Consider the following 18,332-nt stretch of genomic DNA (forward strand, 5'->3'; position numbering starts at 1 on the left):
CGAAACACCTACATAAACAGAACTTTTATAGCTTTTCTGAGCCCAAGGGGCTCAAGCACTAAGTGCTTGGTGGTAACTGTGTATTTGGAGGAATAACAAGCAATTCTTCACGCACGAAGCCGCGCTTTGGGCCATCGTGCAAGTAATAAAGCACTGGCTGATCAGGTTTAGTAACAGACCTTTCGATGCTGTAGACTTTTAATGACCAAATCGGATCTGTTGCCCTTTTTACGCCGCCTTCCAGCTCGCCAGGTTGGTAGAGATAGCGCACATTAACGAGAGAGGGGAGTTTTTTTCTTTCAAGCCAACAGGCCTTGTATATTTTGAGGACGGTTTGGACGAAACAGCCTTTTCTTTGATTGCAGTAGCAGGTTTTTTTCCAGTAAGACTGGTTACTTCGTTGTTCAGAGCGGCAACAACTTCGGGTAGCCTTTTTACCCACGCTGTCGACCGCTGGCCAGATGGCAGGGTCATCTCGACACCGTACTGATAGCCAAACAGGCGCCCTGCCAGTGTTTGATTAAAACGTTCAACAATAGCTTGATCTCTGTGAATGTTAACACGCCCGCGTCTAATATAGGTTTTGTGATTTTCCATTTCTTTGGTAACAGCTCCCATGAATTCGCGACCAGGGTCAACTTGCAGCATCTGTGGCCATTTTAGTGCACTTCGCCTGTAAATTGTCTGAAAACCTTTTGCAACCTCAGTTGAATCTTTGGAGGCCAAAGGCTCGGCCTCTTTGAAACGGCTGGCAACGTCAACAACAGTCAGAGCGTATTTGTAAACTTTTCGCCCTCGCGGCAGTTTGTCGTGTGGCAGAAAAAGAAGGTCCGCCTGGTGGACCGCGTTTGGAGAAGAAACATCGAATTTTGGGCGAGGAACGTATCGTGGTGCCGGAAGGTAGATCTGCCAAAGGGCCTGCTTAACGAGCCACTTTTTAGCAGCATCTTCGGAAACCTTGGCAGCCTCGGCTAATTTTTTTATCGCAGCAATTCCCTTCCAGTATCCCTGGGGGCTATAGTAGACTTTCGAGATTTTCTTCGAAAAGTTTTGCTCCGCAAAAATCTTTGCATCCATGCGTATACAAGAAAAAAAAGAAACGTTTAAAGAAACCGAAAGGCAGCGTACCCAAGAGCAAGAGCGCCTGCGCCAACAAACATCAGTTCACCTTGTTTCTGCTGCTCGCTTGGCTGATAAAAATCAGAGAACTTGGGTTCTTTCGGAGGAATCATTTGTTTGTCAGGATGTGCCTGGTTGTAGAGTTTGAAAGCGTAGTCTGTGTTCGTAAAGTTTTGTTTCGCTTGCTGTTTGATCTCATTGTTGGTTTCGATCCAGTCGAGAAGCTTCGTGCGGTCGCGAGAGTATTTCGCGTAAGCTGCCTGGTAAGCCTCGAGAGCTTTGTCGTGTCTTTCTTTTTCTTTTAAAGCGGCGTCATCTCCGCCACCCAAAGCTCGAGCAAGGTAGTTGCCGCCAATGAAAGCAGCAGCGTTCAAGATAGCTCCGCCAGCCATAATCGCGACGCTTGCCATTTTGTTATTATACTATTCTAATTTTTTTTTAATTGGTTGGGAGAATTTTCTGGTCCTCGAGATACTGTTTAAGTGCAACGCTGCCAGCCATGACGGCTGTGAACTTTACATAGTTCATAAAACTGCTGCTTGGGTCGGATGTGAAGTTTTCTTTTACAACTTTTTTGGCAGCCCAGCCGATTCCGGCGGCAAGACCTGTGATGGTGGCGGCATCCATGAGCGTTTTTACGAGTTTGTTGTCGGACATGGCGGTTCAGTATAAAATAATAAAAAATATTCAATTGAAAAATTTTTTTGTTTATTCTTCACCGTTTTGCGAAGCAAAGTAATTGCGTAAAGTAAAATTTTTTTGGAACTTCTTCACCAGATTCAACTTCTTTTGTTTTTTTTATACCTCTTTTAAAAATTGTATCCTCATCCTTTTGCACCCGAATAGCGGTTTTAACGCAAGTTTTGGAAAATTCAAACCAAAGTAATGCAATACCAGCCATAGCTGCACCTTTAACAAGGTTGTCAAGAATAAAACCAAGGGACATTGTCGGTATAATAAATGAAAAAGAAATGTTCAAAAGAAAATTATTTTTTTTTAATCCATCGGACGGATTCCTCTTTGTTTGCGAGGTCTAATGGCATTTTGGATTGTCGAAGGCGTGTCTGAAGAACGCGTTGCAACCCTTCCAATACTTTCTGCTGTAACGCGCAAAGCGCGGGGTTCCTCTGGGACCCCTGGTGTGTCATCAGTTATAAGAGTTGGCGGAGCTTTAAATGTTGGACTTCTTTTTTCGTTTATAAAGCCTTTTATGTCTTCGCGTTTCACATAAGTTGTAACGATTGCACCGCCGATACCAAGCAAAGATATCCATTGATTTGTGGTGAGACCGCTTGATTGCGGCTGAGCCTCGGGCGGAGCTGGTTCCGTTACGTCCGGTGGTGTTGCATTTCGGGACCCTTGTGGTCCCCGTCCTCCGGACAGCTTTGCAGCAGCAGATTTCTTTTCCTTTTCTTTTGCAATTATTGCAGCAGCCTCGACAGCAGCTTTTTTCTGTGCTTCACGAGCCTGTTTTGTTTTTTCAGCTGCAAGCTTGCCAGCAGCAACTCGCTTTGGATTTTTGGCAGGCTTTGTTGCTGGAGTTGTTGAAGTAACTTGTTTCTGTTCTTCTTGAGCGATCGGAGTTGGGGTTCGAGCTCGGCCATTATATAATGAAAAAAAAATAATATTTAAATAGAAAATTGCTCAGCAAGATTTTTTGGTAAGCAATTTCTAAGCATTGTTCAGTAATTACTTAGCATTTTCTTAGCATTTCTCAGAAAAATCTTCAGTAGTGTTTGTGTCAGCGCCATCTTTGGGACTAAGCACCTTTGGCTTCGCACAGCGAAGTGTGCGACTTTGTAGCTTCGTTTAAATCAATGTGCTTTGTTGTGATGAGCGCAGCATTTGCAACGGCAAGAAAGCGGCCGCATTTCAAAGCCAGACCGCCTGCCAAAGTGGACAGCTCTTTGCTGATGATGTAGTCGTTTTTGAGTTCCTTCTGATAATCATTGACGTCCTTGATATTTACGGCCATACCAACGACTTTAGTAACAAGAAAAATAAAGCTGTCAATCAAGCTGTCGGTTGTTTTGGATCCAACGTATGCCTCATATCTCTTTAAGTACTTTTCAACTTCTTTATCTGTCAAGCGCTTCACCTGCTCGTGTGTCAGCTGCACACCGATTGCTTCTTTGGACTTTCCTGTTGAAACAAGGATTGCAAGCTGTTCACGCAAAGCAGGAATGTCAGGGCCTTGAATGAGTGCCATAGCGCTTTCTGTACTTTCTGGTTCAGCTCCTAGCAGTTCCATTACGGAAGCTAATTCTTGTTCACTTGCAGCGCCCTTGACGCTCTCGGGAGGAGAAGTTGCGAACGGGTCAGCCATTTATTACTCTAAAAAATATGTTCAATAAGAAAATTTTGTGCCGTAAGGGTGGCGATGAGAAATGACAAGATGCGAAAACTTATTTTTTTTTAGCTTTAAAATGATTTCTTTGTAATCCTCATTGGCAAGTTCGCCAGCGTAATCCTCAAAGATTGCCTTCGTGGTCTTGGCAGAGGGGGTGTAAAAGAAAACGATTGCCGCAACATTTTCGCGGAATGAGGATGTTATGCTTGTCAATTTTTGAGTTAACACCCATATGCTCAAGCCTGCGTGGCGAGCAGAGAAAGCAAGATTCACCAACTCCCCTGTTCTTCCTTTTACATCTTTCGAAGCAGCACAGTCGTCGAGGATGATAAGCGTGTTCGTACCCTCAAAAAGAAATCTTGAAAGCCTTAACCAAGATTCCACCTCGTGCTGCTCGCAAATGAAAACAAAAAATCGAATATCTTCCTCAGCAAAGCGATAATAAGTCTTGTTGTGCTCGAAAGTCGGGCAGATGAGCACGATGTAGTCAAACTTGCCTCGGAAAGGGCCACAAAGCTGATTGACCACGTATCTTGTTTTTCCTGAGTTCGTTGGTCCCACAATGAGGGCGTTGAAGGGTATATTGGCAGGATCCATCTTCGTTCGTATATGTACCTAAGGTACACTTTTTCAAAGAAAAAATTTCCCCTTGCGGGGAAGTGTGTGCGATTTACGCACACATTATAAAAGCACAGATTCTAACTGCCTGCCAAGTATATTCATTTGGGCGTCGCTGATTACGTAAATGTGGCAGTTCAAATTACCTGAGCCGCTTGCTTTCCTCTCTAGCTCAAGCTGGACACCGTCCTTTGTGTTCACAAGGCGCGTGCCGCTTCCGTGCATCGAGTGGTCAGCCATGGAACGCAGATCAATAAGAAGGCCAAACTTGTCTTCTGTGTAAAACTTTTGCAGAGTCATGTGCTGCGTTTTATTTTTTTCTTTCATGTAGAATCTTTTAACTTCTCCCCAAATGTCCATTCCTTCGATGCCGTTGTTGTACAGCATGTTTGGCGAGCCGTTGACAGTGATGCTTACTTTTGTAAGGTCCGGGTTAATGTACTTTTCCGAGCTCCTTGCACCTTTGTTATATTGCTCAATAAATAGGAGCAAGATACCTTTCATGGACCTCCTCTGCGGGTTGACCCTTAGATTCAGACGTGTGTCGGAGCCTTTTGCAAAAGTCACCACTTTAACACGCTGGATGTGGTCGTAAGCGAACTCTTTGCCGCCCGAATAAGCGCTGAACGCTTCATCTGCAATTTCCTCGCTTCTTATCATCTCGTACTCCAGCTGGATGTTTGTCAACTTGTATTTTAGTTTTGTTGTATCTGAGCCTCTGACCACATGTTCGGCTGCCGCGAGCTTCAGTTCGAACACAAGATCGTTGTATAGTGCCTGAGGATAAAATGCCCCATGGTCAGTTAAAATCTGGTGATCCAGGCGGATGCGGTATTTATTTCCATATATCTCATTCAGCTTTTTTTCTGCTTCGACTCCTGAAGCTTTCTTATCGCCAGCATTTGAGCGAATTTTGTTAAGGTCCTCGCTCTGAATGCCCTCTGGCACCCTGTCGTCGCGCTCCTCCTGCGAAAGGAAAAAATCCTCAAATATTTTGTAGATGCCATAGCCAACCGTGTCCTGCACGACGGTGCCTTCGTACTTTACAACAAAATCGTCGACCAGAGCTCGGCTGACGTTGTCAACCAGAAAGTTGTTGGCATGGCCTCCGCTCAAGTCGATGTTGAAGCGCAGCGCCAGCGAGCCGGGCACAATGACCTCGTTTTCGTTCAGCTTGGGCACTGAAACATACAACGTTTCCTCTGGATTGGCTTCTGTGCGGTCAAAAGTGATTCGTTTTACCGCGCGCTCGGCTTTCAGTGCGCCGAGTATTTTCTCTGTGCGCCCCGGTCGAAGGTTTTCTTGAACAGCAGCCATCTCTCGATTGGTTTTATTGTTAAATTGAAAAGTTTAATTTGAAAATATATATAAATTACGTGATGGCGGAAGGTGGTGGTGAGTTTGGATACGAGGACCATGATTTGGACCGAGATCTTGACCACAACAGTGATAACGATGATGAAGAGGAACAAGAGGTCGACACAACCCGACCATTTCAGCCCGGGGAGGCATCCACACCCTACCATGGGGGTGAACAACATGAAATGCAAACGATGCAGCACGAACAGAGCGGGCTGCCAGACACATCCTACGAAGAAACACCTTTGCTTGACAGTGCGCAATCAATGAGCGAAAAAGCATGGAAGTCTCTAAAAGGGGTGTTTCCAGAAAGCTCATCAACAAATCTTGAAGCTTCTTACAGTCTAAAGGGCAGATTACAAGTAAAAATGGCCGGAGCTGGTAAAAAATTGTATGACCTTTTCACCACCAAAAGGGGTACAGGTGGTAAACAACAGCTAAATCCAAGTCTTACAAAAGAAATCAGGAAAGAACTTGGACCAATGGCACAAGAACTTATTGAGAAAGAAAATGAAGAAATACGAGAAACCAATAGAAGATTAAGAGAATCTGAAATCCAAGTTCAAGAGTCCCAAAAAATCGCATCAGAAAAAGAAAAAGCCATCGAAGAAGTAGAAAAAAAAAGAATAAAAATCGAGCGAAATAACGCCATTATTGATCAACTTGGGTCAGCTGTTGAAAATAAATCAGAAGTAGAAAGACTTAAGCTATTAAATAAAAATCTTGAAGCTGATGTAAAAAACTCAGAAAAAGAAGTTGCTGCTCTTGAAAAACTGGCAAAAGATAAGGCAAAAGAACAAAAAAAAGGCGACCAACTAAGGGCAGTCCGCGCTGCCCAAGAGAGCAAAAGAAACACTTTGGAAGAAAATCTCAACAACACAAAAGGGTTGGATGATTTAAAAGAAAAAGAAGCCGAGATAAAACAACAAAACGAGGAAGACAAAAAAATTATTGAAGATGATAATGCCTCGCCATCTGAAAAACAAGCAGCGGAAGACAGAGTCGCAGAAAGAACCGAGGAGCTCGGGCGTTTGCAAACGCAGATTGCAGAAAGAGAAAGGGCGCTTCCACTTCGTGAGAGGATCAAAGAGATCTTCAAAAAATATGGCGTGACAGTAACAGCAATACTTCTTGCTGCTGGTGTCACGATTGGTTCTGTTATTGGAACAATTACAAACGCGTTGAAGGCAACCGGCAAAGCGTTGGGGAAAGGCCTAAGTGATATTGGCTCAAAGGTAGCATCAGCTCTGCCTGGTCTCATTGGCTCGATTGCGAAATTTCTTTTCAAAACCGCTGGTCAAGTAATTGGATTTCTTGCAGAGCACACCTGGCTGCTTATCCTTGCTGTGGTTGCTTTTCTTGTTGAAAAATACATCAAAAAGAGACGTTAACGCATAAGGGTGTAGAGCAAAGCTGCTGCTCCAACCGCGCCAACAGCGACAGTTGCTTTGTTTATTTCGTGTGAATCATTGGCTACGGCCTTCGTAGCTTTAGCGCTTTGCGCGTTGCCGTCCTTTGGACGGGGACCGTAAAGGTCCCTTGCTGGTGTTTCAGCAGCGCTTGCGGCGGGTGTCCAATTTTTTTTTGCTGTGGCGCTCTTGTGTATAGGATTTGAAGGGTGGCTGTTTGGTGGGTTGATTTTTGATTTTCCTCCCGCCATCAGTTTAAGAGCTGCTTTTTTTGTAGCTTTATTAACCTCATCATTCACTCCTAATTTCATCCCAACAACAGCCTGCTTAAGCTGGTTATTGTAACCAACAACGCTTTCTGTGTTTATCACCATACGAGCGGGCATCAGCCAGGCACCTGGGCAGACTGCAAGGTTAAGCCGAACCTTAGCTTCGTCGATGGCTAGTTGGTATCTTTGGACCGACTTTGCCAGATCAGGTTGCCTTATAGCGTCTTCAACCAACACGAGGAACTCACTTTGCGCTTCCTTTGCACGGCCGCCTGTTCCAAGTATGCTACTTCGAACGTTGACCTGCGAACCGAGAATACAGTAGACAAAAGCCTCTATCGACTGGTTTACTCTCGACAAACCTGCCTGAGTAAGCCCTTCAGTGCCGTTAGGACAAAACCAGTCTGCCTGTGCATATGCAGCGTCGTCTGGCTCGATGTATTGAATCAAGTTACCTTTGCTTGCAGTTCCACCTTCATCCGAAAATTTATCGTAATCGGGGTATTTTGCTCCAGTTTTGTTTGGTCCAATGTTAGTAATCCAGATATAAACGTTACCAAGTCCGTGGTTTGCGCCTGTTGTGAAACGGAAATCGCTTGACGGGTCGACACCGAACTCAGCGCATATTCTTTTGTAAGAAGCCACGTCGTACTTGTTGTCGAACTGGCTAAAAGTGGGGTCGCCTGGCAAGGCGCTTACGCTCTGAATTCCCCCCATCTGAAACAATATTCGCCTTATCGTGAAATAAACGTGAAAAAGATAAAAATTACGCACAATCGGTGGCAAGCTAAGAGCTGAGTGCTCTTCATCGAAAATATCTCGACTTATACCGCAGCCTGTTGTCGCGCACCATACCGCAAAGTTAAGTTGCTGTGGCCAATAGCCCATATTTTGGCTAGCAAGCCACCTTTTTGACTCTTTTCCTGATGTATGCTTCAGTTTTGTTTTTTGAAAAATCTCTCTTAATTTCGTTGTGAAATATTGATCTGGTGTGACGTAGATGTTGATTTGGCTGTTAAATATTTTTTTCAAACTCGGTGCGGCTTCGTGAAATCCAACCGCGGGAATTGGCAAAGATGAGCCTTTTGCGCCGCTTGGTGACAGCTGTTGTGGAAAACCGCCTGAAATTTGATTCACCCCCAGTGCTTTTTTCATCTCTGGGCTCCAATATTTGCTGTCAGAGCCAAAAACATTTATCAAATGGCCTTGCCCTGCCTTGTAATAAATGTCTGCCGTTGCTGTGTGGTTGTACGCGAACTCAACCTGTGCAACAAATTTTGTTCGGTCAGAGTTTGGATATTTTGCAAGAAAAGGTTTCCATGCATTGTCTTTTGCCGCTTTAGAAATTGTAGTTGCTTCTGGGGTTTTCATCCACTTCATAAAACCTCTTGTTTTTGCATCCATGGTCCTCTTTTATATTAAACATTTTTTATTTTTATTTAATATAAAAATGGTTGTGCTGACTGTTACCACAAAAGAAAATCCGAACACTGTTTATTTTGACCAGCCTATTCCAAAACCAAGCTATATCCGGCTTTTAAGTTGTTCTCTTTACAACAGCTGGAATAGTTTGGAAAAGGATGGAATAGTTTTTTATAAACAAGTGAACAAGGAAGAGAAGGCGCGTTATATACGGCAAGGAAACTTCTCACTCGATGACATTGGGAGTATTTTTGAAAAAGGATTTCCAGAGAAAAACATGTTTTCTGTAACAAAAGGCATTGCAGGCCGTTCATTGATAATAAAAGCAAAAGAGCCCAATTTAAAAACTTTTGGACTGAATGAAAGTCTTATTAAGTTCTTTAATTTGCCTGGGTTTGAGAATTACGCAAGTATTGAAAAGGAATTTTTTGAAACAATTGAGGTAAATAATGTTTCAAATCCTAAAAATTACTTCATCAACTGTGACCTTATCGACAAGCAACAAAGCTTGCTAAATGGTAAGCCATCAAGCCTTTTAGCGTTTTTTGACATACGTGGAAAACCGTATGAAAAAGTTTATTACCAAAATACACATTTTAACGTCTTGCGCGACGTTTCTGCTGAAGAAAATGTATCATCTCTGACTCTTTCGATTAGAGATGAGAATGGAAAGCCATTCGATTTTAACGGCACAAATCTTACATATGAGTTGGAATTGAATTAAATTAAATACAAAATTAACTTTTATGTATACGAGACCATGTCATCTGCTAATGTTCTCCCGAGTGCCCCTGCTTATGGTGATCGCGAAGAAACACAACTTTATCCAAGCCTCCCAACAAATGCCGAGAATTTTCGGCTGACTGAAATAAGTAAAATTGAAAAAGAAATATCCGCTGAAGCTGAGCATTACAGGCTTGTGTTAAAAAAATATAAAAAAGTCCGGAAAGTTATTCACTATTCCGTGGTCTGTCTTGGCGCCGTGACGGCAGCTCTGTCTTCTGGAGCTGTTGCGACTTCACTTACTGGTGTTGGAATTGTTATCGGCGTTCCTGTTGCAGCAGTAGCAGGTATATCTGGCGCAGCTTCCACTGGCCTGTCAGTTATCAACAAAAAGCTTGAACGTAAAGTTAATAAGCACTCAAGAATCCTCGCTCTGGCTGTTGCAAAACATGACTCGATAAACAGCTCTGTCTCACAAGCTCTGAATGATAATCTTGTTTCTGACAAAGAGTTTCAACTGATCTTACGAGAAATGCAGAAATATCGTCAACTTAAAGAGACTTTACGTTCAAGCTTTGCACACAAACAAACAAATTCACAGCCAGACATCGAAAAAATACGACAAGAGATCATGAAAGCAGAAAGACAAAAAATGAAAAAAAAACTTCTCGAAAGCACCACCGACATTTCGAAATAAAATTTCAGTCCAATAGAACATTTTTTCATTTAATGAAAGAATGATTGTCTGCGCTCATCTTGTTGTTTACTTTGTGATTGAATATTTCACGCCAGAGTGGCAAAAAAATATTCGAGTCATCACTAAAGAGGTTGTTGATTGTCTGAACAACATTTGAGGCTGTCGTTCCTTTTTCCACGATCCACGATCCACGATCCTTCTTTTCCAAAAGACCCAAGCCCCCTCGACCTGCACGTCACGCTCTGACTGCGACAAAATAATTTAGCGACCGCCAGCAAAAGATGGGCCGCACGTATTTATTTGTTTTGACCAAAAAAATAGGTGTGAAGCAAGGGGTTATTTCACTTTTATTTATTTTTTTTTTCTTGGGAGCCGTGAAACAATATTGTATCTATTAATATAAGCAATCAATAAACATTACAAGTGTGTTAAGTAAAAATAATTTTATTCAGTTGCTAAGTTAAATGTTTCTTGACAACGGCGGACATCTCATGGCCGCGGTAACTAAGGTAAATTGTTCCTTGACAACGGCGGACATCGCCGGTTCGGTTGTCATGGCCGCGGTAACTAAGGTAAATTGTTCCTTGACAACGTCAGAATATTTTAAGCTTGTAAACTTGCAAGTTTTTGTCAATTCGGGTTACGCCGTAACCCATTGGCATTCCAATGTGATGACGTTTTTAAGGCCTGTGACTAAGATAATTTTGTCAATTCGGGTTACGCCGTAACCCATTTGGATGGCATGTGATGTTGCCTGTGACTAAGATAATTTTGTCAATTCGGGTTACGCCGTAACCCATTTGGCATGTGATGTTGCCTGTGACTAAGATAATTTTGGTCAAGTTTAGCAAACGCTAAAGTTGTATCATCCCATCGTTAGACATCTACAAATGATTTATGTCGATAAACTGAGTTAAAACTTCTTAATTTTTGATCTAGAAAGGTTTGATAAACGTCTTCAAGCATCCGATATACTTAACCTTGCGATCAAACTTCACGACCAAGCATCTGATTTTTGTCCGTAATTATTGCTTCGGCACGAATAGCTGATATGAAATATTAAAATCGGATCCTCGTTTGTCGTTTCCAAATGATTCATGTCCGTAAGCTGTGTCTTTGCTTATTTTTCAATGAAGGTTTGATAAACGTCTTTATACATCGGCCATACTTGCTTGTGTAATACAAAAAAGCTTATGTGAATAATATAAAGTTATAATTTTAACTGTGATTGGTCACAAAAGACGTCATTACATCGGGAAATAACCTATTAACTAAAAATAGTAATGACGCCTGGTGAATAAAAATACCGTGATCTTATATTGTTCTTTTATGTGCTAGAAAGTTCTTAGCTCAATATTTCACGGTATATTTACATGTTAGTCAAATTAAATATTGTTGTTGAATAAATCATAGCTCTCAAAAAACACATACAAAGAGTTTGAGTTGTTTTCCGGCTAAAAATATTCAAAATGAAAAAAAAAAGAATTAGATTACGTCAAGGGGGTTTCCCACGCAATTGGCACAGGGTAAACAATGACTTCCTGTGTTACTCAATAATTTATGCACTCACCGGAGCGTGCAAGTTTTGTTTAGCTTGTTAAAACGTTTGCGACAACACTGCTGTCTAATTTTTTTAATTTTTCAATCAGCTCGTCTGTTAAAAAGATTGTTATTTGTTTTTCATTTTCTTTAGTTTTTTTGTATGTTGTAAACGCTTTTCCACAAGATCTTTTCAAGTTTTTCTTTACACTCAAGTTAATTTCTCCAGTTCTCCCTCTTCCCATCTTCTTTTACTCAATAAGAGCATTTGTTCAATAGGAATTATTTCTGGCACAGCAATTAAAGGTTGGTTGTAATTTAATACAATGGCGCCATACAACGATTGGTACACTGTCGGGTCCGGCGAATCTGCTTCAGGAAGTTAGGAATGTGAAAGCCACTCACATTTTCCTCCTTTTTTTTACCATTTCCACGCCTGCTTTCCCGATTTTTTTGTTAGTTTTAACCATGCTTTGCATAACGATTGCAGCTTTCTTTTTCTTAAGTTTTCTGGGATTAAACGTCTTTTTTTGCAACTCGTTTCGCGAGGGGGGTAAGAAAGGCGTCTTGCGTTCCGCACACACATGTAAATTAGGAGTTGTGGACACAAATTGTGACAAGGAGCGAGGCGAGCCCGGGCGAGCCGAGCGAGTTGTCACAATTTGTGCCACAACTCCTAATTTACATGTGTGTTTCCATTTTCATCTATCTTTTATTTCTAAGGCAGTAATCACATAAATAGGTAGACTGATAACTAGGTAAAAAAATACCGATACATAACACATGTTGTGCCTTGGCATGACTTAAAAAAATACAGTAGTATTTCAGCTGTCAAGTGGCTCTTCAAGCTGGAGCTTATCCCCGTTTCTGAAGCATTAAGTGGCTAGGCGTATTTCTACTCTGCCCTGGATGGGATGCTAGTCCATTGCAGGGTTACTCAGCAGTAAAATTGCCGGTACACATTTATACACCTGGGTGGAGAGAGGCACTATGAGAGTAAAGTCCATACCACAGCCGCGCACTAATTATTGTAAACGAAGCTTCAGCTACAGCGGGGCTGTGTTATGTAATGGCTTATCGAATGAAATAAAACTATCCATCACACTTATTGAATTTAAGAACAAATTGAAAAATCACAAGTTCGGCTCATTTTGCATTTAAATTATAAATACACGGCGTCCTTGTAAAGCAGGTTTTTGTTTGTTTGTTCTTACTAGTAGTTAGCCTCTCTTAGTCAGTGTAGTTTGTGTTTTTATTCCTTGTTCTTTTTTATTATGTATACCTGAATGGAATTTACCGTGTTTTAAATAAAGTATTACCTACCTACCTAAAGTGTCTTGCCTAAAAACACAACAGTGCACCAGTCAGGGCTTGAATCTGGAAGCTTGATCTGGAGTCCGGCGCACTAACCATTAGGCCACCATGCCTCCCCTGCAGCTGTCATACACTTGTAATTTCATAGTAATTTTTCTTGAACAATTCTGTCCAAGGGGGAGAGGCGCGATGAGGTTAACCCTATGTAAGCACCAACCCATGATACATGCCAGACCACGACACCGGGAACTCCGTGCCCTACTCTTTGCGATAAGTGTGTGGGTTCTTTAACGTCCCCTGCTGACCATATAACACTGAAGATACAGGAGACGGGACCTACGGTTTATCGTCCTTATCCGAGAAGACTAGAACATCTAACCATTTGCAGATGTCATATTGCAAAGGCAGCATGTTCTCCTCAGTTATTTTAAGACCCTGAGTGTTGGTCCGGTCTGGGAGTCGAACCCGAGACCTCCCGCACGGCAGTCCGGCGCTCTACCAGCTGAGCTAACCGGTCGGCGGTTAATAATTCTACTGGTACTCCTGGGTAGCAGTTGCTATTGTTTTGGGGGCTAGGGGCACTGTTCCTGTTTCTGTTGTTCTACTGCTCATTCATGTGAGACCTTATGAGAGCTGCTACAGTACACTATACCTGTCCTAACCATGTTTCCTTTAGTGCTGAGATCAGCATTTTATCGAAAAACACTCATGACAGCTGATATATTTCTCCCATCGCTTTAAATTTACTTTCAGGGAAGTATAATAATAATAATAATAATAATAATAATAATAATAATAATAATAATAACTAGTAATAATCATGGATTAGCGGAGTGCGTTCGAGAAATTTTGTGTGCCTTTTATTCGCCCACTTTACACGACTGACCTCCAAAGACGCGAACACAAGCACATCGAAGAACATGGACAACTACGTTGTTTATGCGCATCCTTACTGCGCACGTAATTCATGTCGCAATAATTAAGCGCGCGCTGATGGTCGCCGTTGCGTTAACTTCGCTTGCAGCTTTTAAATGGCCGGTAACCCCCAATTTTATTACATTTCTGACATTGGTAACTCATAATCTCACAGCGGTAAAAGTTTTACAAAAAGAGTCAATTTGGGAAGATTTTCGCGCAGACGTACTAAACTTCAAAGCGACACACGAAATGACTCACTCAATTTCCACCTTTTTTGAGTTCGATGGCTGACTTAAACTCTACTTCCCTGGATGATATGCTTCCCATGACATTTTTTACACAAAAAATGCAAATTCGATGCCATTTTGATATGTATGAGATTGAGGCCCTCTGCATGAGGTCGAGGTCACTTGTAGCAGTCCAAAAAGTCTCAAACGGTTATGGCATCAGGCGATCGATACCCGCGGGACTGAACCATAGAACCCGCGGGACTGACGTCGGGCAAACGACGCGATTAGTATGCATTCTCCTTCGTCGAACGCAATAATAATAATAATAATAATAAAATATTTATATAGCGCCAATATCCTAAAAATTCAAAAGCGCTTTACAGAAGTAACGTTAAAAATATTAAACACTATTAAAAAAATAAATATAAAAATAGTCAAAAAGTTACAAAAAATGCTTAAAATCTTAAGACTAATAACATGTAACATGTACATGTATATATATACGTAAGAAAAATACAATTTATTTTAGTTCAACTCTAGTAATTTCATATTTTAACTTTAATTTAGTTGTGTGTGTGATACCTCCATGGCTTGTTTTTACTACAAAAATACTAATCATTATTTAATACAATTATTTTTTTTAATCAGGTACTTACTCAAATCTGTATAATCATCCTACATTGATCAAGGATTCACCAAAGGTGAGCCTCTTCTCACAGGTTTTTTTTCGATCATCGTTAAGTCAAGAAAAGCTTTTTTCTTTTACAAGGTCATGGAGAAGTCAGTAATTATCTTGAAAATAAAATCAAAGTGAAATAGTTTAAATGTGCAGCTTTCAGCAAAAAATAACATTGTATTTGTTCCATAATTCGTTAGAATTGCTCGACGTATGAATTCCTATGCTACTCGTTTGCTCGTTTGTCATTCATTACGTCATCAAATGATCACATGTGATTGGTAATCATATAACCAAAACCAAAGTAATCACTCCAGCCAATCACAAAGAGAATCCAGTGAACCAATCAAAACACGCAGCAAATACATATAGCCGGCACGAAGCGCGGAAAAATGCCTGTGAGCGAGTCACGATTGGTTTTGGTTTTTTTACTTTCGACACTCAAGTCGGGGGGGGGGGGGAGAACGGCTCATATATTCTCGCGTTATGTTGGCTGAGCCGTAAAAATTAAACAACGCACTTCACAATTATGAACAGACCGACCGAGTAAGGGTCGTGAGAGTTCTTTTTGGCAGAACCGTTTTGAATATTTTTCCATTTTTCATTCTTTTTCAGGTCAAACCGATCAAGTTATCTAAGGCTGGAATTCCACTGGGTGTACTCTCCCAGGGAGGATCAAACAAGCCTGTCAAAACTAATGAAGATATGGAAGCCGAAGAAATTCAAACCCAGATACCTCACAACACGATCAGGAGCAGGGACGAGACTAAGGAGGAGAAGAAACAAAGAAAACAAGAAGTCAAGAATGACAGAAAGGTTCGTTTATATGAAGTACTACTCGGCAGGTGTTATTTGGGAACGTCACGCAATACTTTGTTGCGTGACGGCTGTGTTGAAGACAAAGAATTTCCAAATTAGCTGTCATTTGCGTAAGCCGAGTTTATGACATTTCTTCCACCCTCCCCCCCCCCCCTCCCCGTAGAAAGGCCGGATACTTGGGTTTTTATGTATTTGACGTTCATTTATTCATTCAATTTATCTATCGTTTGTTTTATTGCAGGTGAGACGAATGGAAAAGAAAGCCAACAAGATAGCTTTTAAATCTGAAAAACAGCGGCAAGAACAGTCTATGTTGCATACAAAACAGCAACAAGGAAAGAAGCTTTGATGATGATTCAATCTCCATCAGTTTTAACGTGAATTGCGATAATGAAAAGAATGTACATATTATAACAACTTTTTACAAAATATACATGTGGCTGGAGATACAGAAGAAGTGTTTTTTTTAAAAAAAACAGTGACAGTGCAAGTTCTCCAAATCAGAGTTATTCCATCAGCAGCTATTTTATTTTAACAGTAGTGTACCTTATTGTTACTTATTTTCGCGGGCACTTAATTTCGCGAAAATGGAACAGGAATATTTCGCGAGTCTTAATTTTCGCGATTTGGCCAAAAATACGTAATTAGCATAAAAAATACAATAGAAATCGGTTGGAATTAATTTTCGCGGGTCTTTAATTTCGCGATTTTTTGAAAATCGCGAAAATCGCGAAAATTAAGTCCCGCGAAAATAAGTAACAATAAGGTAGAAGCTTTTGTAATTCTTCTGGTCCTCTAGTAAAGCAGTTGCTATTGTTTCAGGGGCTGGGAGGGACTAGGGGCATTGTTCCTGTTTTTTGTTTTCTTGTTCTCTCGAAGGGTAGCAAGCCATTTATATAAGACGTTGTGAGAGACGCTACCCGACCCAATTCCAGGCGTTTGCACTGAACGCTTTGTCAAAACCAAAGAAATTACTCTAGCCAATCACAAAGAACACAGACAATCCAGTAAACCAATCAAAACTCGAAGAAAATACATGAAGCCGGCACGAAGCGCGGGAAAACGTGCGCGAGCGCGTCATGATTGGTTTTGGTTTTACTTCTGATTGGCTGAGAAAGTGGCGCGAGGGTTTTAAACCAATCACAAAGCGTAGTAATGCAAAACCAATGCAAACGCAAATTACTTTCGACACTCAAGTGAAAACCGCTCTAAATTCATACAAGCAATCACTTTCTGCGTCAAACAGCACAATGTATTTTAAACAAAAACTCGCCAAGCTTCCCTAGGGTTCTAGTTACATCTAAGGGGCTAAAATGAAACATGCTCTTTCGCTTAGATATAGGTTTGAGCATGCTGCACTGTGTTTCTTCAACGAATGGTCTACTAAAAAGGGAAACGGCGGGTATATATCGATAGGTTTTTCCACTGTGGTTTTGTTAATAGGTTGGTACCAAGGTGTAGAGCCACGGGTGTTGTTTTCAAAAACCTATTTAAACCACAATTGCTATAAAATTAATATGCCTTTTCACAGGGTTGGTGGTCTAGCCTTGATCCGAAGTGAAATATTCACAAAAGTCAGTCAGAACATGAACTACAGTAAAAACCCACTTATAAGAACCTAGATTTTTCCAACTTAGCCTAAATAAGTTCTTATAGTCTTTAAATGGTATTTAGTGGGATTTTAGGCTACTTAGGTTCGTATATCGCACCCCGGATGTCAGACTGCAAAATAACGCAACTCTTCAATAATTGTCGATGGAACAAAAACGAGAAGTCTCAAAATATACAAGAAATAAAATAACCGGCACGCATACATGCATCACAGGCGGTGACGCTTTACATTCCATTTTTTTTTTTTTTTTTTTTTTTTTTTTTTCTCTACAAAACGCCTCCAATACATACAAACCTACATTATAATAAAATAAATATTTTTTTTTATAACTTTCTTTTCTAAAAAATATTAAAAAAAAAAAAAAAAAAAAAAAAAAAAAAGAAGAAAAAAGAGGAGGGGGGGGGGAGAAGAGAAAAAAAAAATAAAAAAAAACCATACCATTAAATGTACGTTTTAATTAGCAAATAGGTAAAAATGACCAAAATATATTGTATTGTAATGACATGTAGTATTCTTACTGTGTATCATACAACACAGACTAGTACCAAGTCGCCACTTACGTGTTTGGTTTTTTTTTTTTTTTGGGGGGGGGGGGTGAGAGAAAATTGGATACAGGGATGGGGTCGGGTGGGGGTGAGTGGGGCCCGCTTCATAACTATCCAGATTATCTAAAACTATTTAGTAGCGACTGGGTGCGAATGAATTCAGATTGGGCCAGAGTAAATGGCTTTCCTTGAAATACAGCTACTTGCGCAATAGTGTGTCACGAGACATTCTAGATCTAGAGGCCTTTTGTTTTTGTTGTTGTCCTCAAATAACCTGTTCACATATTTTTTTTTCAACGCAAGAGAACCGAGAGAAACAGCGAGCGAAGCAAGCGCGAGTGGGAAGCACGTGGGAGTGGTGGCGCGGGGACGAGCGAAGCGAACGAGAGAAATGATAGAATTCTCGCTCCCCGCCTCCGCACTTCCTCGTGCCTCCGGTTTTGCGCGGCGACCAGCTCTCTCGCGATTCTTTCCCACGTCCAACTAACCGAGATTATGTCCTCCAGCATAAGCTTGAACCATATTTTCATCCGTTTTCTTTCTTTTAGATTACACAAGGAGGGTCTGAATGGGGTTTAGTGTTATTTGCCCATAATTTTTAAAGTTTGCTGTTACATTGGCCAATTTTTTAATGTTTACTGTTTCTGGAGAAAATAGTGTTTGGAGGGTTTTTAATGGAAAAGTTTCGCGTTGTAAATTCTTATCTACTCTTC

General features: G+C 41.1%; 1 protein-coding gene across 2 annotated transcripts in view; it reads left to right on the top strand.

Moving 5' to 3' along the window:
* LOC144646340 (protein LTV1 homolog) overlaps window positions 1–17,245 on the top strand; it is a 30,452-nt gene extending 13,207 nt beyond the window's left edge. Inside the window, exons 12-15 of one of the 2 annotated variants that reach the window (XR_013569393.1) lie at window positions 14,616–14,668; window positions 15,259–15,459; window positions 15,704–16,004; window positions 16,229–17,245. Coding sequence is in view for 1 of the 2 variants with exons in the window: in XM_078505893.1 (XP_078362019.1) it covers window positions 14,616–14,668; window positions 15,259–15,459; window positions 15,704–15,811 (362 nt within the window). In the remaining variant the exon portion in view is untranslated. Of the gene's footprint in view, window positions 1–14,615; window positions 14,669–15,258; window positions 15,460–15,703 lie in introns of both variants that reach the window. The other variant, XM_078505893.1, reaches the window with a different exon arrangement.
* The last annotated feature ends 1,087 nt before the right edge of the window (window positions 17,246–18,332 follow it).

This window comes from Oculina patagonica, chromosome 3 (genome assembly GCF_052425735.1).
Source record: "Oculina patagonica isolate OP01 chromosome 3, crgOcupat, whole genome shotgun sequence".
Taxonomy (NCBI): Eukaryota; Metazoa; Cnidaria; class Anthozoa; order Scleractinia; family Oculinidae; genus Oculina; species Oculina patagonica.